Source organism: Mastigoproctus giganteus, chromosome 4 (genome assembly GCF_048544385.1).
Source record: "Mastigoproctus giganteus isolate SK-2022 chromosome 4, ASM4854438v1, whole genome shotgun sequence".
Classification (NCBI taxonomy): Eukaryota; Metazoa; Arthropoda; class Arachnida; order Uropygi; family Thelyphonidae; genus Mastigoproctus; species Mastigoproctus giganteus.
This window is the reverse complement of record NC_143578.1, coordinates 207,663,570-207,685,964: the sequence shown is the minus strand read 5'-3', so window position 1 is coordinate 207,685,964 and position 22,395 is coordinate 207,663,570. Positions and strand designations below refer to the sequence as shown.

The following is a 22,395-nucleotide window of genomic DNA, read 5'->3' as shown; positions in this document are numbered from 1 at the left end:
AAGTTTACCCTTGGACCTCCAGGAAAGCATCCACTACAGAATGATATCATTACCAGTAGGAAAATGGATGCCAGCCAGGTATTTTTTCAAATAAGGAAATAGGTGAAAGCCAATGGCGCTAGATTTAGTGAATATTGGTGATGGTTAAAAATTTCAAAACCGCATTGATGCAGTGCACCCAAGACAAATGACAAGATTTGTGAACATGTGTATTGTCCTGGTGGAACATGACTCCTTTGGTAGTTGTACTTGATGTTTTCATGCAAACCTTACAAGGTCTGCATAATGTGCCCGTGACTGGTCTTTTCTGAAGGTAATCCACTAGCAACACTTCATCCCACAACCGATGCCATTACTTTTCCAGGAGCAGCAGTGCATAGCACACGCTTCTTGATTAGACCAGGGTTCGAGCCCGTGACCACCAAATACGGAGGATGTGGAAAGGTCAGGGAATGACCACCACATATCCCCGGAGCAATATGGCCTTAGTTGCTAATGCTCCTAAAAACCAAATAACAACATTACTTTTCCAACAGAAGGAATCAACATGGCTTTCTTTAGAGGCGGAAAGAGCTGTGTTTCCTCTGTTTGGACTGCTCCTTTGTCTCTGGCTGAACATGATGGACCCACATCTCCATGGTCACAAACCTTATAAGGAAACTGGCTTGAACTGCTGTCAACTTGGGGATCCATCATGCTGACACTTTTTCGTAGTGAGAACCTGTTATGTGGTACAGATGTTCAGATGAAATGCAACAAACTGTCACTCATCAATCACTTATCACCATATTGTGCACACTCGCAACAACTTATGATGGAACTGACACATCTTAGAATGGGTCATTTTCCAGGCTCTCCCTCCCTTGTTAAATTCTACTACCTTCTTAACCATGGAATAGGAAGGGGCATCCTCCCCAATGTTGTAACCATATCCTCATGAATTGTCTTTGGCAGCAGTCTCTTTTTACTCAAATATTGGATGATGGCAGGGGGATTGATTTTGTCCATTTTTCCTTATTCGTACAACTTCGTTGTCCTCAGGACCTGTAATTAAAAAAAAAAAACTTTTTTTTTAAAATACATTATCCAAACTGCATGAAACTTGATGGGTAAATTATGAGTACTGCTACCTAGGACTGTAATTCCTTTTTCTGGAGATTTATAATGCACAGAGTCGCCACTGATAATCACAGTATTTCTTCCTCTTGTTGCCTTTATAATATGCTGCAATACAGAAAATGGTCATCTAATAAATCTAGAAAAGTCTTCCGATGTGAGTGACAACTCAAGTTCGTCAATATCTGGAAAGTTAAATTCCCCCATTTTAAGGCATTCTGATTTACTGGCTTACTCTTTGTTTTAAATTTTAAATAGAGTGTAACTCCCATCTTTTCATCCTATATATCCTTTCTGTACACAGTTCTGCATCCTTTATGTCTGAGTAGAACCATCTCTCTGATATCCCCACAATGTCTGCATTTGGTGACCAACAATTCTTGCAGTTCATTAAATAATTTATTCTATCTCTTTACCATTAGTATACATGTACCTATTTTTACTCCTAATAGCCCATATATTTGCTAGTCACACAAAGACCTCAAGCACTCCTTGTAATCCCTGACACTTGCTTTACAGACTGGTGTATGTCCCAATAGACACAGTGTGCAAGAATCACTTTCACCTCTACCTGTGGTTGCCATTAAATCGATTAATATGTTTCCTCCAAGCTAGCAGTTTTCTGAACAACCTAACTACCTCAATAGCAGCAAATATTTTTACCCTTACTTCTATTTAAACATATCCCATTCCTCTAAAAATGCTCTCTTCTTCTGTTAACAAGCACAGATCATGTGAAAAATTCTACCCTGTAAACTTTGCACAATCTCTCTCCAGAGCCAAACTGACAAGACTATCTTGTATACTTATTGTGTCTGGGCAGAATTACAGACACTGAAATTTAATACAAACTCACAACCATACTCAATATTGCCCTGTATTTGTTAAATCATTAAATCTCTTAATGTGAGTACCTCTGTGTACAACAATATCACCTTGTGTACCCTTAAAAGAGGATGGGTGCTTAACATAGTCAACTTTTGGCTCTGCTAATATACCTTTGCTGGTTCCTCCTATTTTTTTTACAAAATATATTTCCTGTTTCCATCACAATAGAGTCACTAACAATAACTTCTTCCTCTGGGATCGACACTTTCTGCTGTGGAGGATTTCAACGTATCATGTGATGCTTGAGCATAGTCTCCAGTGTTATGCTAAGTGCTTGTTGGTTCCCGCTTTTAAATTTTTTCGAGGACGTCAACCCTGTCACTCACATAAAAGTAAAAAAAGTAAAGTACAGCCATTATCAACCCACTGCAGGATGGAAGCCTCCTCAACAATTCATGCTGAGGGAAATGGACTATAATCTGCCACACTGGTCCAGTGCGAGTTGGCAGATCGACCGTATTCAGCAGTCAGGGGCTTGAACCCCGGTCTACTCAAAGAGCGTGTGCTACTGCACTCCCTGTCGTATGGACTTTAATCCCTCACACTCTGCAACCGAAGCACACAAAGACATCCCTCTTGGCCACATGCGTCACTACAGATAACTGCAAAAAAAGGCAATACTGTAATTAGCACACTGCTGGGAGTTGCAACATTGCTCTTTCTTGAAGCCAAAATATTCCCTTTAATCTGACCTTTTTTTTGCTTGTTTGAGCAGCAATGCTAACTATTTACATTCCAGCTAGCCATTTTAAAATGTGTGTGTTATGATCAGATTATCTAAATAGACCACAAAAAACAGTTTAAACACAAAATAATGCATGATTAAGCAGTATGTATAAATTAATTTATGCAGTTTTGTCCTGGTCAATTCAGCCAGTAAAGTTTAAATTCAATGGTGTACTGTGTACTGCAGGTTTATCAGTTTAAGTGGTTTCATTACTCTGTTGATTTAGAAATAAGTTGGGGAAAGTGCTGCTTAATTGTTAATAGTTTTACTGATAGCCACACAGAAAATAAATGGAAGCATCTAACACCAAGCTGAAGTTTTAAGAAAATATCAAGCTGAAATTTATACCAAGTTGCAAAATATTATTCCACATCCTAAATGTTACTACTCAATCGAGAAAAATATAGGATAAAATTAGTCTTAAGAATATGTAAAATTCACATCTCATTAAAGTTTTCTATAATGACGACTCTTATACCACTTGAATATTAAGATAGTTTATTTAGCTAATAACTAAATCCCTATACATTAAGGCAGGGTGGGGAACGTTTTTAGTACTAGGGGCAAATTGCAAGTGCATAAGAACCTGTGGGGATGCATCTTTGCTGAGAAAAATGAACTTAAATTCTTTAAATTCCAAATAATAATGAATCTTATATGCTTTAAATACCGAAACACCAAAGACACCACAGTTATAATGTTTAAATTTTAATGAAACTTTTACCTTGCACCTTAAGGAGAAGGTTGGCATTGCTTTGCTTTGGAAAGCTGAGAGATGTTAAGTTGGCACTGATGATAATGCCGCAATTCTTAGTTGGTTTGCAAGATTATTGTCTGTAAGTCTAGCATGCAAATGGTTCTTGGCTAAATTTAATGTTGAGAAAAACTGTTCACATCAGTAAGTGGTAGAAAACAGTGATGCAATTTTCAATGCACGAGTCCTCAAAATTAGATATTTTTCAGTATCTACATAGCATTTATAAGGTTCCAAAATAGATACACTATTAAATTTGGATTTCAAAGTATTATCCGATTGTAAATGAATTAATTCTAATTGCAAGGAATCCGGAGCTTCATCTGGCACCACATCAAAAAGGAGTTTCGCACATTCTTAGTTTTGTTTTTCATGATTTTGTAAATCTTGAAACCTCTTTTGAAATTGATTCAAAAGATTAGAATCACTCACTCTGCAGCATACTCCACTATCGATTCTGGTTTCAGTTTTTTCAGTGTTGGAAATGTACTATGCAGTGTTTTTTCAATTGAATTAGGAACAATTGCAGCATTGATTCAGGGCTCTTGATATCGACAAGAGAGATAATAAGCTGATTTGGCCCTTGTAATTTTAAATTTAGATCATTTAAGTGGCTAATAATATCGACCAAAAAATGCCAAATCACATAACCACTTTTGGTCCTCTAACCACAGTGGGCACCTTTAATGTCCATGAAGAGTTTCACTTCATCTTTCAGCTCATAGAAGTGCTTGAACATGCACCCTTTACTTAGCCAGCGAACCTCACAATGGTACAATAAATCACCGTATTCTGCTTCAAGGTCCCCTCGACATGGGCACCTGTACATGGTGAGGGGACCTCCCAGTGATGCAGCTGGGCTTCCACATTAGCATCACTGGGATCTAACACCCATACCTTGGTTCCAGGGTTACATCTTTGGAATCCGGCGTGTGCAGCCGTGCGCCATGACCCGTGGAATTCAGAAATGGGGATCCTGGTGGTTGAGGGGCCCAGCCTTAATACACCACTTTGGCCCCTGCTTTGACAAGACGGGTGGTCCCGGACCGGCCCCGACTGGGATCAATCGGCGGGTGGTTCTTACTGCTGGGGTCAACTGCGTTCCAATAAGTCTCCCTCCCTTTGGTCCTGGGACAGGATCAAGGCTTATTGGAAACGTGGGTATGGTGCTCCTAAGCTAACTTGGCATCCCATTCGTGTACGCAGTACCTGCTAGTTCACGAGTGGGCATCCCCTCGTAGGGCTCTGTGGTGGGTGAGGTACTTAGGGCATCGGAAATTTTTATTTTACTCCTATGAGTATTATAAATTTAAATTCTTCTGGGGCCCCAACAAGGCCCCTACCTAATCGAGATGATGACACAGAAAACACCTCTGCAAAAAGAGCCAGGACTGAGGATACACCACCACCATCAGTGACGCCGCTTTTCCTCATTCTCCATTCCACCGGAGAGCAGTCAATTGGAAAGATGTCACCCTTCTTTATCCAGAAAGGATTAGAAGGGTTGGCATATTCAGCAAAATCCATTAAATGACTGCGTTCTGGCGACATTTTGGTTGAAGCTTCCAGCACAAAACAAGCTGTAAAAATCTTGAACTCTACATCCATAGGGGGAATACCTATCACCGTAACCCCCCACAAAACTCTGAATTCTTCACAAGGTGTTATATCAGAGTGGGACCTTCTTTATGTTTCTGAATAAGAGATCTGCTCTGAATTAAAAGACCAAGGAGTGACAGCTGTCAAGAGAATATCTATACGGAAGGATGGGAATCTCGTCCCTACCCGAGTTCTTATCCTCACGTTTAACACCCCATGGCCTCCAAGTTCCATCAAGGCAGGCTATCTAAACTGCCCAGTGAGGATTTATATCCCAAACCCACTGCAGTGTTTTAGATGCAAAATACGGCCACTCACAAACATCTTGTCGTGGTAAACCTGCCTGTGCTCGATGTGGTGTTAAAGACGAAGAGAGCAAGGAATGTTCAGCTCTAAAACTGATCTGTGTCAATTGCCAAGGAGAGCACCCGCCTACTCTATAGCATGCTAGCGGTGCAAGGATGAAAAAGAAATCCCAAAACTGAAAACAGAGCTGAATATCTCCAACCCAGAGGCCAGAAAACATATCCAACCAATAAATAGTGGGAACCATATGCCCAGAAGGTTTCTGCAATGTGCACTATCGGTACACAAACTGAGATGTCTATACCACCAAGAGAGTCATTCACTCCGATTGCACGCTATTTATTGAGTTCACAAAAGCCCATCAAAAAAACACAATCAGCTGCCACTCCTATATCCATACTTCCTAGTGTTCCACCACTACTAAAACCAAGTGGTAAAGAAAAGCTAAAAAGTTCGGAAGAGTCACCCTTAACACCAGAAACAATGGATGTAGAAATAAGGAGGTACCGGATGAATCAGTCTTGGAACTCTTTGTGGAGGAAGAAATGGACATGGGACAGCATCAACACTTCCCCAAAAAAGATAAATCCAAGACTGACAAAAGTAAGCCCTCAGCACCTCGGAAGCCGCCTGATGGACCCACCAAGCCAAAATAATGGCTAAATTCCTATAATGGAATTGTCGTGGATTCCGGCGAAATACTGATGACATCAAGGCCCTCCTGCAAAAGCACGAGCCAGTTTGCTTTTGCTTGCAGGAGACTTATCTAAAAGCAAATGATGACCCCCACCATGCATAACATCACAATTTTTCGTAAGGACGGAATTTTGGATGGTCCTGCTCATGGAGGAGTGGCTATCCTTGTAGGCAACCAGACCCCAGTCCAGGCCTTGCTACTTACAACCAGCATAGAGGCTGTTGCAATTCACCTTACAGTGGGATTTCTATTAACCGTCTGTTCAATTTATTTGCCACCTGGGTCTGACATCTCCCAGGAACACCTTGATGATCTTGTAATGCAGTTGCCTCCCCCTTTCTTACTTCTAGGGGATTTTAATGGACATAACACCCTGTGGGGTAGTGCTAGCAATAATGGAAGGGGACGAGTCATAGAGCATATGCTAAATGACAATGACCTCTCCCTTCTAAATGTGGGAACCAACACATTCTTCCACATGCTTACCCATATGTTTTCTGCTATTGATCTTTCTATCTGCTCCCCCTTCTCTACTCCCTTCACTCACTTGGGAAGTGGAGGAGAACCCATACGAAAGTGATCACTTCCCTGTGATAACCTCGTTACACAGTGGGAGGCCGTGTCTTCCTTTCAGGTTACCACAGTGGAAGACTGATCAGGCTGACTGGACTGCCTTCCAACATCAGGCAAATTTTGACCTCAGTACCGTCAGTCAGGAGCCTATCAATGGTGCAGTAACGTACATCACAGAAATTATTGTCCAAGCAGCTGCAAATGCCATCCAAAAACATCTGCCCGGTTTCCACTATTTCCCAAACCATGGTGGAATTCATAATGCACAGCAGCAAAAAAGGCTCAAAACAAAGCATGGGGGATATTCCGCCGATATCCTACCACAACCAGCCTTATAGCCTTTAAACACGCATGAGCCAAAGCACGCTACATTCGCCATTAGAGTCAAAAGGAATCGTGGATCCGTTTTACTTCATCAATTACTCAGTCCACTAGTACTAAGTTGGTCTGGGACAAAATCCGGAAAATGAAAGGAAAATATTCATCCCACAATTCTTCAATCCTAGATTATAATGGATGCACTATTGCAGATCCAACTGCAATAGCCAATTCTCTTGGGGAAACATTTTCTAACATCTCTGTGACATCTTCATATTCCCCAGGATTTCTGGTCCTGAAACATAAAATCGAAAAACAGGCACTTAATTTTAAGTCTATGAGGCTTTATCCCTACAACACTATACAGGAGCTGAAAAGAACCCTCACTCTTTCCAAGGCAAGTGCTGTTGGACCAGATGGCATCCATTATGAAATGATTAAGCATCTTTCACCAAAATCTATGGATCATCTGCTCCTTCTGTATAGCAGAAGAAGATTCTATTATATAGAATCTTTATTGAAGAGCAGTTTCCGGATTCCTGGCGCAAAGCAATCGCTCTTGCCTTTGCTAAGCCAGGAAAGGATCCAAAAGTAATTACTAATTATCATCCTATTGCTCTGACTAGCTGTCTGTGCAAAATCCTGGAGAGAATGGTTAACTTTCGTTTAATGTGGCATTTAGAATCGAATGACCTTCTTTCCAACATTCAGTGCGGCTTCTGAAGGAACCGGTCCACTTTGGACCATCTTATTAGACTGGAAACATCCATCCGGGATGCTTTCCTAAAACGTGAAATTTGGTGTCTGTGTTCTTTGACATGGAAAAAGCATATGACACAACTTGGAGATTTGGCACCTTAAAAGATTTGCATAGCCTTGGTCTTAGAGGGCATCTCCCCATTTTTATTAAAAACTTTTTAGCCAATCGATCTTTCCAAGTTCGTGTGGGATCCCCACTCTCTCTCGTTCCTTTAGCCAAGAAGAAAGAGTACCACAAGGATCAGTTTTAAGTGTCACGCTTTTCGCCGTCAAAGTAAATTCCATCACAGAACAACTTCCTCCAACTGTAAACAGTGCCCTCTATGTTGATGACTTTAGCATATTTTGTCAGTCATGCAACATGAGGGTTATAGAAAGACAACTGAAAAAAGCCATTGATCACCTAAATTCGTGGGCACTGTCTAATGGATTCAGGTTCTCGCCGCAGAAGACCGTTTACGTACACTTTTGTTGTAAGCGTAATCTTCATCTTGAACCTGAATTCAGGCTTGGACAAAATGCTATTCCAGTAGCGGCGGACACAAAATCCTTGGGACTCGTATTTGATAAAAAGCTCACCTTTCTGGATCACATCCGTAAACTCTGCACAAAGTGCACAAGAGGCCTGAATATTCTGCACTCTCTTTCCTCCACATCTTGGGGTGTGGATTGATGCACCTACTACACATCTACCGTGCACTTGTACAATCCAGACTAGATTACAGGTCCCTGGCCAGAGACAGTGTACCTCAATGGCTGGATCCTGTCCATCATCAGGCTCTCCGTATCGCTATTGGAGCATATCGAACATCACCTGTCCAGAGCTTATACGTCGAAGCAAACGAACCACCCTTATCGCTTCGACGTAAGCAGTTGTCTCTAAAGTACGCTTTAAAACTAAAATCCCTGCCAGACCATCCTACATGGCCATTCGTTTTTGAGTCACGATGTGAAAATTTGTACAACACCCATAAGACTGCCAATCATCCTATTCGTATTCATTTCCAAGAGCTAGTCAAAGAACTTAAGATCAAGGTAGACAAAGTTGCCCAAACACCAAAGCAACCCCTTCCACCCTGGCATGCTCATGTTCCAGCACGTGAGTTGTCCCTTAGAAATTGGGGAAAGTCGGACCCTCCATCATCTGTCTACCTGCAGCTTTATTCAGCACACCGAGCTGAACATTCTGACTTCGCGCCAGTTTACACAGACGGCTCTAAATCGGAATCATATGTGGGATCTGCTGCTGTATTTACAGACACCACTACATCGGAGCAGATTCTCTCTGAATGCAGCATATTTACTGCAGAGCTGCATGCTATAGAGTTAGCCTTGGATCACATTAGTAAATGCCAATACCAACGGTTCGTTTTATATTCTGATTCTCTCAGCATGTTACAGGCTTTAATAACTGTGAGATATAATCCTCATCCAGTTCTGTCTTGCATTCAACAGAAGATTCACTTTCTCCATGAACGTGAATATGATATCCGCTTCTGCTGGATTCCCAGCCACATTGGGATTAGGGGAAATTATTAGGCTGACACCGCAGCCAAATCAGCAATTCCCAATAATAATCGCTGCCTGCCAGACTCCTATACAGACTACAGACAAATAATACACCAAAATATACACTCCCAATGGCAGGATTCGTGGAATAGACAGACTACGAATAAATTATATCATATAAAGCCTGTAATTGAACCGTGGCAGTCTAGTCTGCGCAGGAATTGTAGGGAGGAAGTTGTTCTTGCCTGGACCCGCATAGGACATAGTCATTTGACTCATTCGTTTTTGCTGAGGGCTGATGATCCTCCTATGTGCGAGTCCTGTGGCACAATTTTATCAATCAGACATTTTAATTGACTGTCCAGATTTTAGCAATATCCGTTTTACCGCTTTTAATCATCTGACTGAGCCGTATACTCAGTCAGATTTTATCCGACAATGACAATGTGTCTGCCGTTTTTAGCTATTTTAAATCAATAAAGGTTTTTACTTGTATTTAAAATTTACATGTTATTGTTATTTCTTTATTGATTTATCTTTTCTACATTTTATACCTTTGTTATTTTATATCTTGACATGGTGACCTAAGTAATTAGGTCAGTGAAATTCAAATTTTTATATATCACCTGATTTTGGCACATTATAGCCTTAGTTGCTAATGCGCCAATAAAATTCAACAACCAGCCAACCAGCTTCAAGGTCCTTAAACATTTCTTTAAATTCTCTTTTGCTCACATTTGTCATTCCTAGAGAATGTGCGCATTAATTTTGTTGGTGAATAAGACAGTGACACACTATTAACACATTAGATTCCAGCTGATGGCTCCCCAATTCTTTCTTAATTAAAGCAACAAGTCCTTTTTGAGATCCTACCATAGAAGATGCGCTGTCCGTAACTAAACCGCTCAGTTTTTTGTAGGATAAATCGAAATAACTTATTGCTGATTTTACTTCAGAAAAGAGATCTTCACCTGTGGTAGAACCTTGCATCGATTTTAAAGCAAATAAATCTTCTCGTATCGTGAAGTTTGCCGTTATCCTACGTACAAATATAGCCAAATGTACCATATTTGCTATATCTGTTTCCTCTACAGATATAGCAAATATCTGTAGAAGAAAACTGAAATAAAACACAAATTCTGATGCTGCTTGTTTCAAAGATACTTGGATTTTATTAGCCATGTCTTTTATACAGTCAGAAACTGTTCTCTGTGATAAACTAATATTCTCAAACAATCTGACTTTTTCTGGAGTTAAAATTCATGCAACAGCAACTATACACTCTTTAACAAACTCGCTTTCGATGTGTAGTTTTAGTTTCTTTGCAATTAGCTCACACACTTCATAACTTGCTTACGTTACAGATGTATTTTCGTGAATAATATGTCTTTTGAAAATAGATTGCTGTTTGCATGAGACACATACACTTTCCATTTACTTCCATGAAAAAATAATTATTCGTCCATTTTTCATTAAAGAAAGAACTATTGCCTGCAGCTCTTCTTTCATTATTACTAGTCATTGCAGGAAGGGGTTACTTTTATGCACTTTATAATATTGACTTAAATAGAACTAAGTAAATGAACCGTAAATGTTGCTAGCATTCAAAATTATTGCACTTAATTTTCAATGATGTGTAATGGTGCAACCGACAACCAACCAAGACAAAACTTAAATCAACACTCACTATCCATCACCAATAACATGGCCTAATAAGACAGAGCCATTGCACATGTGTAGTTTTGGGGAGAAACAAATGCTAAATGCAAATTGGCTGTAATAATGGTGTGACTATTCATCATCAATTTGTATGTATTGCAAATCATGATTAATGTCACAAGACAAGCATTACAGCTAACAGAAATTTTTTTTATGGAGTGCTTATAACAACTTATATTAAATGACTTTTTCCCTTAAAGCTTACGCCGTTTTATCATATGGCATTTTAGAGGATTTCGTCGGCAGGCGATTTCAAATTTGACTCGGGACGAAATTTTGCAGTTTTTTGCAAATTTTTATAAACTGCAAAATTTGCAAATTTTGCAGTTTATAAAAATTCTTTACATGATATAGTAAACAGAAGGTTTGATAGTTATCACACAGTTCCCCAAACAGTAGACTAAGCAGTTAATTGGTAACAGAGTGAAGGGAAAGGGGTTTTTTTTGCACAAAGCAATATTGTCAAAATGAGAAAAAAAGAAACAGCAAGATACATGTAAATGCTAAGAATGCATTTTGACCATAACATGAACAAGATTTAACTTGTAACTTCAGCACACTATTTATCCATTTAATTCTATATTATTTAATTGTATGAATTGTTTATTAAAATGTTTTGTTTTCATAAGGGGTTCGGTAAGCTGATATTCAGTGTTCTGCTTACCGTTACATTCACCTTATTAGACTCTGAACATGTGAGACAAAGCAGGTGAGTAGTGTGTTTGTTATTTGCCCTCTAGTTTTAAGGTGGAATCTGCTTACATACTGAGAAAAAAAAAAAAGTAAAAGGAGACAAATAAGAGCCTCTCTCTACATGGTTCGTTGTTGTTGTGGATGTGATTGAGTGTGGAGATTGCTTCCAGTCACCATATATATCATCTCGATTTGAATTTGGTGGAGGAAGTCCAATGGTATGAAGCTGGTTCAGGTTTAGCTGTTAGTCGTAATGCAAGAAACCATGACATTCATAGTTTCTTGCATTACCATTCTCTTAGACATTCTAGAAAATGACGCTATTTACATTATGGCATTACTACAGAAGTGGACCATCAGTATGATAATGCTCTGTCATACAGGACTGTTTTTTATGGAATGCTGAAATATTGGGTTGGCCAGCTCAAAAGCATTCAACACAATAAATTAATTGGACTGCTGACTGGGCTATAAATAAAATGGGTTCCTCCAAACCAGGTTTAGCAGTTGCTTTAGAGGATGAATGGAAGCAAATTCTGGCCAATACTACAAATGGCACAGTATATTGAGGATGGTTGAGGCTGTCATATAGCTAAAGATGGTGCTAATATCATCTGATGGAGTATCATATGTTCGCAATTTATAAATAACACAAAAATGATCACTATTTAGAATGCTTTGAAGATAGTCTGTTCACAGATTCTGTGGATACGAGATCAGTGAACAAAATACATTAATAGCTAGCTTGTGCCTATGGAAAAAATGCAAGCAATGTCTGCCATTATTTAGGAGTATAAGATTTTGTCTAATAGTTTTTCCTATCAGCAGACTTCATGCACTGGGTCCAGAGCTCTCTCTCTCTTGGGGTAACTCGGAAATTTTTTTTTTGGCTGGTGCAGCATAAGCATCAGGTTTCCATGCACCATATAGCTAATAATAATGGAATCCTCACAAGTACGGTGGCCAGATACTATATAAAATTGTGATTCAGAAGAAGGGATAGTAAAATTAATGTGAATCCACTTCTAACAACACAAAATGGAGATTTGTTGCAACAATCAATAACTTTCACATCTATCCTGCAATCATCATTTAAATATACAATTTAAATTTATCTCCCCTTGTGTTTTCTGAGGAGTAATTTTACCATCAATATTTATTTTAAGGAAATTATTCAAAGCTGTAAACACTTCAGAAGAAGGGATAGTAAAATTAATGTGAATGCCAAGTGCAACATGATGTGAGAAAAAAAAAAATGAAATTATTTTAATGGCACCAAGGCATGCTGCACATATCCAGATCATGTATTTGTCTCTAGAGCTTATTTCCATGATGTACAGGCTGAAAAAAAGGATGGGGAGGGGGGGTAGCACACTCTGTGAGCCTGATATCAGCTAAACACAGCATCGACTGAAAAGAGCGGCAGAAATTCCCCCATTCGTTGATGGAATTAAACACAGATCTCTCCCAACAAATGGTTGGTTGTTATGGGATTTTAGCACATCGGCAATACCATATTGATCCATATGTATTATGTCTGTAAAGTGAGCATGTTCTGTGGTTTGGTGTTTTCTGGATGAAAAACCTATGAGTGCCATAGTTTTTTTTTGTTTCCAGGAGAAAAAAAAAAATGCATCCTCACCTGACCATCTCAGTAAGTTGTGAAAAAGGCCCATAAAACTTCCTTGCATCATTGATGGCATTCAAACTCAGGTATTTTTCACGTGTTGTGGGGAGGACAGTGATTATACCAAATGTGCTACATATGAGGGCAAGTGAGTGGCATACAGCGATATATCATACACACTAAGCTGCTACAAAGAAAAGTTCAAAATGCGAACTGCAACTGAATCCAAAGATGTATATATAATGTATTAACAAACAGAGCCCTGAAGTCTACAAAAATGGCTATTACTCCACAATTGCTGTTGGAAGGGTTTGATCTTGCCTATGTATGTTTGTAGTAGTTTAATGTGACATTTACATTGGAGTTCGGTTTGTTTCTTGAGGACTGATGCCTGCATATTTTTATTGGGCAATAAGATCGCAATACATCTGGAAACTTTTGAAAGTCCAATGAATTAATGTACATATTTACTTTGGTTTAGAATATATTTTTGTTTGTTTCAGTAGCCAGAACACCATTCTCTGTTTTTAATTTCAAAAATTATTAATAACTGGTGAGCAGAAATTTCATATACATCCTGGACTGAAAAGAAGAAAAGGCTAATGAAATGAAATAAAAAAATAGAGGCTGAAGGAATGCTGCAAAAATTAAAAATTCAAACTGAAATAGCATCACAATAAAGTTGTGAGATTGTGACTTGCATTGCACCAGACTTTGGCAATACATTGGCTGTATGCCAACGTAATGTGGACATTATAAATGTACAGTACAGTCTGAATAAAAGAAAAGACCAACATACCTTTTTCCAGGGAATGGTTGCCTTAAAGAAACTCAATTTTCTAACAGTGGCAAGTGTTAGGTTATATTTTGGATTCTGAAAGAAAAATTTGTGATAGGTTCTATTAAAAGGAGAATAATTATTTCTTTGCTCTTAATGAATATTGGAATATTTTTTTTTTTAGTTTATTTATTTACATAAACACTCTATTTACAATCATTCAAACCTGTGTAAGAAACTCCAGCAGAAAATGGAGCTTCTCTTACAAAATTGTAAAACACAACAAAACTCTCAAGACTAAAAAGTAGAAGAAATGCATGTATGCGCACTCAATGACATTTATGTATAGGTATATGTATGTGGCCTGTTTGTAGCAGCTCCAGGACTGGGTCCATCTCCGCAAATTGTCTGTCTTGACTACAGAATCTGTGTAATTCAGGGCCTGAAATGGGAGCAGCCAACTGAGCAACTGCTGCCTGATGCCCATCCCAAGGCATGTGGAGCCAGACATAATCTACTATCTGCGCTTCAGTAGTACACTAAAATCCCACATCCACTGGAGGTAGTGCAATACCAGTGGATGCCAGCAATCCCGTACTCAGGATGCCCAGTCCTGAGTACCAGCAGTAAAAATAAATAAATAAAATAAAATAGTAAAAAATAAATAAAAATAATAATTTTAAAATATATAAATTAATAATAATATATATATATATATATATATTATAATTTAAAAAAAAAAAACAGTGGTTGACATCTCTGAACAACCTGAGATCAAAAGAATTCAAGTCCAGGATGACTGATAGGTGGACACAGGGAACAGCTCAGCAAGAGCTTGTTGAATTATTATCCAGTGTGGTGAAGCATCTGCATTCTTCTGCTGAAGATGTCATTGGTGAAGCTTTCAAGGGCTTGAAAGTTAGTCTGTCTTTAAGATTGACTTCTGAGATGTTCTGAACCTTATTTTTAAGTTGTCCTTTGTTCTTCGTAGTTGGGGCAGGACAATAGGATGTGGTTCCAGGATCCCTCTTCCCCACAGGAGCAATGAGGATTTGTCGCCAGTCCAAATTGGAACAGTTTCACTTTAAGAGCGCCATGTCCTGTTAGGATGTACTTATGGATGGGTAGAATCAATTACAATGTGGCTTATTCATGGTAAAGATGGCATCCGGGATAAAAAGTCTGGTGACCTCTCCAGTGGGACTTTCATCCCATCTAACCTGCCAAATGGAGAGGAGTTTATTCCACAGGTTTATTTTTTCCTGTTTGATATTTATAGCAGGATTGCAGTCTATTCCAAGGAGCGAGGTTGGTAGGCTTTTTTGTTTTTGTAGATGAAACCTCTATAAGCTATATATAGGTCCAGGGGAAGGGGCCCAGATAGAACCTGCAGTGCATTAGTTGATCTTGTTCTTGGTACTCAGTGTGTCGCAAGCAGCATAGTTCTTTGCATGGAAAGGAGTTTGGCCTGGATTTTACTGTTAGTGACCCTATGGAACCAGACCCGGGCAGCATAGGAGGCAATTGGCAAGAAGTAGTAGAGAGATAGGGTTCTTTTAGTGAGTTCCCACTCCAAACAGGAAATCCTGATGACAGCTGCAGTGAAAGCTTTGGTTTTGTTTGCTAAACTGTTCACGTGTGATTGGAAACAGCCCATCGTTCAATATTATGCCAAAGTGTTTAGTTTGTGCTACATATGGAATTTGCCTCCCGTGAATAAGCACTTTAGGGGGTCTGTGGTAATTCAACCTGTTTTGAAGATCATTAGCTTTGTTTTTGTGTTTGATATTTTTAATTTATTTGTGAGGGGTCCAGCTTACCAGGTCATCCAGGACAATCTTTGCTCGGTCCTCAAGGGTTTTCCTGGATCTTTCTGCAATGCAAATAACCAAGTCATCTGCATATGCGAAATTGACGCAGTTGTCAAAGCTTCTGGTGAGCCACTGGTCAAGTACGGAGTTCCAAAGGAGTGGTCCTAGCAGTGACTTGAATTGATCTGTTACTTAAGTAGGATCTTATGACTTTGTAAAGATATTGATTGCAGTTTGCCAGTCTAAGGGACCTGAGGGAACTCTCCCATCAAAGGCACCCTCAAAATCTACAAAGATGGCCATCTCATAGACTGCTGTGGAATGTGTACAGTGTTTTACAAGGGCTGCAATGGCATCTTCTGCAGAGGAGTCTTTCTTGAAGCCATACTGTGAGTTGGATGAAAGGTTTTGAGTTTAGGACAGTTTGGATTCTGGGACCAATCATTCTTTCAAACAGCTTTCCCAGGTTGGGTAACAGAGAGATTGGGCGGTATGCTCTTGGGTCGGTATTAGGTTTTCCCAGTTTTTGAATAATTTTAAGCAGTGCCTACTTCCAGAAATTGGGAAATACACCTTCCAAGAGGCACTTGTTGTAGATATTTAAGAAAATATTAGGGTAGAGCTCATGAAATCTGGTGATTTCAAGGCCTGGACACTTTTTAGGATTCAACTTGGCCACTGTAACACCAAATTCAACAGCAGTTTAAAGATCAACGTCCAAGGTACCTTCGTAAGTGGCATTGTCTGCTTGAATCTGAATTTGGTGCATATTGTCAAGATTGGGATCATCTTCGGGAAAGATGTGTTCAATGATATTCTCAACTGTTGAGTGCCAGTCATATGTTTCACTGTTTTGATATTGCACTGTGTTGTATATATTTGGGCAGATAATTTTGTTCCTACAGATCTTGTATATGAGCCCCCAGGGGTCAGTGTTCCCTGCTTGGGAAACCAATTGTCTTCAAGACCTTTTTTGTTCTCTGTGATGGCTTTATGGTAGATTTTTCGCTTCTCCCTGTACTCTTGCTTGAGAGCATTAACTTCAGGATCAGGCCATTGCCTGTGTCGTTGAAAGGCCACATGCCACATGCATTTGTTTTCTGAGATCTGTAAGTTCCTGTGTCCACCAAGGAGTATGAGGAGTGTGCATTTGTCTTCTGAGATCTGTAAGTTCCTGTGTCCACCAAGGAGTATGAGGAGTGTGCATTTGTTTTCTGAGATCTGTAAGTTCCTGTGTCCACCAAGGAGTATGAGGAGTGTGCACTTTCTTTCACTTGGCAGCATATTTGGTGGCTCTGAAGAGGGATGACTGTACATAAAAAGCATATTCAGCTGCAGAGAAGTTGTTAAGGTTTGGAGCTGTTGCTTTGAAGTCAAGGTTCAGAGATGCTCTAAATTTAGCACAATTAATGTTTTGGAATGAGAATCTTCTAAGGTCCTCCAGATTTTTGCCATTGTTCTTTGGTGCTGCAGCTGTGATAGTGAAGGAGATGGCACAGTGGTCACTGTTAGAATGTCCCACTCTGCAATGTGATTCGAAACTGGGGGCGAGGTTAAAGTGAGGTTGATGTTGGACTCCCCATGAACGTTGGAGAAAGTGTAAGGTTTACCACCTTCACTGTGTATCGTCCAGTTGTGGGCCAGAATGAAGTCCTCAAGGAGGGTGCCACGAGAATCAGTTTGGTTACTGTGCCAAAGGGTTTGGCATTAGAATCTGTTGTTAAGTTGGCATGTCCCATTCTGCTGTGGAAGTCCTCAAGTAGGTTTAGGGCTTCTTGAATATCACGTTGGTGGGCAGTAGCGGGAAACAAAGTAGAAAGATAGTTCTTGGGTAGCAACATGAATGCAGGAGGAGTTCTGGGTACACAGGCTGGATATCGATGTGGTAACGATTTGATTGTTCAGGATGATAATAGTGGCCTTTTGATAAACTTAGTGTAGAACATCCTGAATGCGATAGGATATCCCATGATTTGAAAGAGTTTCCACCAGCTTGGGAGGTGCAATATGGCTCCTGCAGACAGATAATATCGTATTTCCTCTCCAGGGCAGCAACCCTGATCTCATCCGCCACCATTCTTGAACAATGCCCATTCACCTGAAGGATTTTGATTCTGAGCTCTTGGTTGTGGTTTCTCTGGTTTGTGCTGCAATTTGTTGTGTTATTCATGGAGGATTTTTGTACTGGCTAATTCAACTGCACGGAGATACTCAGGGAATTTGGAGTCTCAGACAGAGTGGTTGTGATCCTTATTTCTGCGTTTGCAATTTACACATTTGGGGGAGTCCGCTTTGTGTGGACAGTCTGCAAAAACGTGCCCACCTTCTGCATAATGTCTGCAAGACACAAACTTGTGTGCGTAGTATTGATATGAGTGACCATAGGACAAGTACTTGAAACATTTAGACACCACTGTGAATATTCTAAATTTGTGCAAGGATACCCCTAAGAATATTCTGTCATTACCTAAGATGTGCTTTAGGATATTGGGTCATATTAGGATATGACCCAATTTGTCAGTTGGTTCTTGGACCCTGTGCTGAATCTAAGTGTTATCTTCTGTCTGATTTCATCCAGGGAAAATCCAAACTCCTGCAGGTTTTTGTAGATGTCTTCCAGTATTTCCTCTTTTGTGTACTCCTTTGGCACGTCGTAAATTAGTATAGTAGGATTCGAAAGTTTTGGTTTCTCATGAGTTAATCCTACTAAGTTAAGAGTTGTCATATTAGTAATCCTGCTCAAATCCTCTCCATTGATGGCCTCAACAAGGACTCCTTTATTTCTAACTGTTCTGATGCTCTTTATTTTAACTTTTGTGTTCAGTTTGCAAGGTTTCTTCCACTTTTTTCCTGACTGGATTCAAGCTGTGATTTTTCTATGGGACAAAAGATTACAATGGTGCTGTGGTTCTTTTTTGTGAGCCTGGGGTATCTGAGGTTGCATTCAATAGTTTTGCACATGGAGAAATGCCCTGGGCCTGGTCCTTAGTAACCTTATTTGGTACTCGAACTGTGGAGTGCTTCTTTACAGTGTCTGCATATGTTATGGGTCCTTGCACCCTTCCTGCCATAAGGTTGTCAAAATGATCAGCCCTGATTTGCAGTTCTGCTGTCTTCACCTTTAACTTTTCATTCCTGATAATGAATGCTGTGGTTATGGACTCCAATTCAGCCCAAAGTCCCTGGATGAAGTTGTCCAAGTTTGCATTTTTGTTTGTTTCAATTGCCATGTAGTCAAGCAGTGTCATTTTCAGATTAGTCATTTCTGCGTAAATTAGTGCAGGATCAAGGTTATCATTTTTGTCCAAAAGCAGAAGTGAGCCATGAAGGCCATTAAAACCCCTACACTCACTGTGGCCAGGAGAACTATTATTTTTAGCAGTTTCTTTTAGTGAAAGTGTGGTATCTTCTGCCTTAAATGTGGAGGGATTGTTAGTCTCATCAGACTCTTCAGAATGGGCCTCCAGTCTCACATCATCACAATCCGGGATTTCAGAGCTAGGTGGTGCCAGTTTTGCCTTTCTGTTTCTTTTTCTCCTTCATTTTAATTTGACTGATTTATTTTTCCTTAATGCACTCTTCCCTTGGGTACCTGGAGATGGTGGGGGGAGGGGGATTGATTCTTTCATTAACAGACATAGCGGCTTTTTGCAGGAACTGCACTACCCTTCAGTGGTGTTTTCTGAAGAAAGGGAGGAAATTCTTCCAAATCATCCTCTGCAGAATCCCTAGAGGAGCTGGGACTATCGCTTGAGCTCATGCTTACCATTTTACCCAGTGCTGTTTGTGCAGGTGAAAAAGTTACTTAACTCATGCAAAATAAATCAAAAATTACAACTTATTTTAGTTGGCTAGACTTGTCACTGCTGAATGTAGTAAATCTGCTTGTACGAGGCATAGACATGTGTTGCCATGGTCATCACCTGACTGCAAGTACAAACCCATAGTGCATTTGCCTGACCTTGACCTGTAGCCGGAAGCAGTAAATAGCTCTGGTCAGCCATGAGTAGCAAAACAGCAAATTTTGCAGTATGAGAAAACTATAAATAATAAATACCTGGGTGTCAAAGTTGCCACACAATGGGTATCCTCTTGTTCAGCATCAATTTAGGAATACATCAAAATCGTCATATAAACATAAGCATAATTCTGTTAATTTAACTGATTAACCAGAGGTACAAAGCCACACAGCCATACAACAGAAGAGCAGTGCCCTCGTTTATGAATATTGGAATAGTACAAAAAAAAAAAAAAGGAAATTGTTTATTCTGTAACTCAAGGTTATGTGTAAAATTTCCCTGCAGCCTTCTTTTTCAGCCCCTAAATATGTGCAGCAGAGCACCTAAATGTGACTGAATATTAGTAGTGGCAAAATGATGCAAGGAAGCAAGCTTAGACAGCATCATCGGAAAAACTTAAATTTAGTCAACTTCCACTTCTAGCAACACAAAATGGAGGTTTGTTGCAACAATCAATAACTTTCACATCTATCCTGCAATCATTATTTAAATATACAATTTAAATTTATCTCCCCTTGTGTGTTTTCTGAGGAATAATTTTACCACCAATATTTATTTTAAGGAAATTATTCAAAGCTGTAAACACTTCAATTGGATCTCCTTTCAGGTGCCCAGTTTCCAGGTGCTGCTATTTACAAAACTGAGTTAATAAATTGTGTAATCAAAGTACTGATTTTTATCTTCAACTAAATTTGTTGCTCTAACCAACTGTTCTCTGCACCAGTTTCAAAAAGATCCACATCCTTATTAAAATGAGGTTTCAAAGCACCTGTATGCAATACTCAAGATGTAGCCTAACCATTGCCTTATACACTCACTGACCAAGAATTTAGAAATCTTTTGCAACTGATGCCAATGGATAATTTAAACTATGTTATGCAAATGTGTGTTCCTTAGTATCAGGTAAATACTGTGTGCTTTCTGGGGCTTCTTAAGCGATCCAGTCATGGGGAAGACCGCTGATGTCTACAATTTTCAGAAAGATGTTATTGTTGGAGCACATTTAGCAGGAACCACAGTTGAGAATACAAAGAATATCACTGATCTGTCAAAAGCAGCCATCTCAATGAGTGGAAGACAAAAGGAAAATGCAGCTCTAAATGAAAAAAATGTGGCAAAAAGTCAGTATTCCAAGAATGAGACCACAGGAATTTAAAGATTATGCATCAGAATAGGAGATTCAGCATGCAGCAAATAATGACTGAAAAATTCAGTATAGGCAAAGAAAGTTCATGTAGTGTGCCTATATGAAAGCAGTTTTTTTTTTTTTTAAATTAAAAAGATGCAACAGTGGAAAGAGATCACATGGAATACTTTTTTACACCAATGGTAGGGTGAAAATATAGCGTGAACTTCATGAAGCAGTGTATCCAGACTTTCACATGTCCACCACTCGAGAGGCCGGAGGCAATATCATGGTATGTTCTGTTGGCACAGATTGGGCCTGCTCGTACCATTCGAACCAACTTCACTCTAAAATGCTCCATTTTTACCCAGATTACAATGGATTTTTCAAGACAGCAGAAATATCCACCATGTGCAAAAATTCTATCTGAATAGTTCAAGGAACATTCCCAAAATCTCTAATATTTACCATGACCATGCTGCATAAGCAAGCTTATGCAGCATCAGCCAAAAAAAAAAAAAAAAACCCACTTCCACTTCACCCCTCTGTTCGTTCAAAATACCTGTCCAGCTGAGCCTTAAACTTATTTAGGCTATCAACCTCCACCACAAGGGATGGAAGTCTGTTCCACCAACCAACCACCCGCTGGCTAAAGGCAAATTTCCGCACGTCTATCCTACATCTGTCTTTCCTCAATTTGAATTTATGCCCTGTCAGGTGATTTTTCTGAGCTAGAGGAAGAATCCCATCAGCATTGAGCATGCTTAAACCATTCAAGGCTTTATACACCTCTATCAGATCACCTCGCTGGTGCCTAGTCTCCAGACACTGTAATTTGCAAAACTTAAGCCTTTCTTCGTAAGAGCACCCCTTTGTTCCATTCACTAATCTTGTTGCCCTTCTCTGTACTCGTTCCAGCAGCTCTACATCCTTCTTGAAATGAGGCCTCCAGACCTGTATACAGTACTCTTGGTGTGGCCTGACCATTGCCTTATACAATGGAATAATCACCTCCTTATCCCTGCTGGAAAAATTCCTGTATATCATTGACAATACTCCATGAGCTACTCTTGCAGCCCGTCTGCACTACTCAGAGAACTTCATATCTGCCTGCACAACCACCCCCAAGTCCCTTTCATTCTCTACCACTGTCAGTGTAGTACCACAGAGTTGATACGTTGCTCTGGGGTTGCTGTTTCCCATGTGTAGTACTTTACATTTGTCAATGTTAAACTTCATTTGCCACCTCTCAGCCCATCTGCTCAACCTTGCCAGATCCTGTTGCAGCAGCATAGTGTCAGTAGTGTCCTTGACAACCCTGCCAACCTTTGTATCGTCTGCAAACTTGGACATTAAGCTTGATATACCATCATCAA

General features: G+C 39.7%; 1 protein-coding gene across 1 annotated transcript in view; it reads right to left on the bottom strand.

The window, feature by feature from the left end:
- Positions 1-22,395, bottom strand: part of LOC150087352 (uncharacterized) — an 88,501-nt gene that overhangs the window by 11,537 nt on the left and 54,569 nt on the right. The window contains exon 4 of the mRNA XM_090372016.1: positions 14,085-14,159. Within this exon, the coding sequence (XP_090228142.1) occupies positions 14,085-14,159 (75 nt within the window). The remainder of the gene's footprint in view (positions 1-14,084; positions 14,160-22,395) is intronic.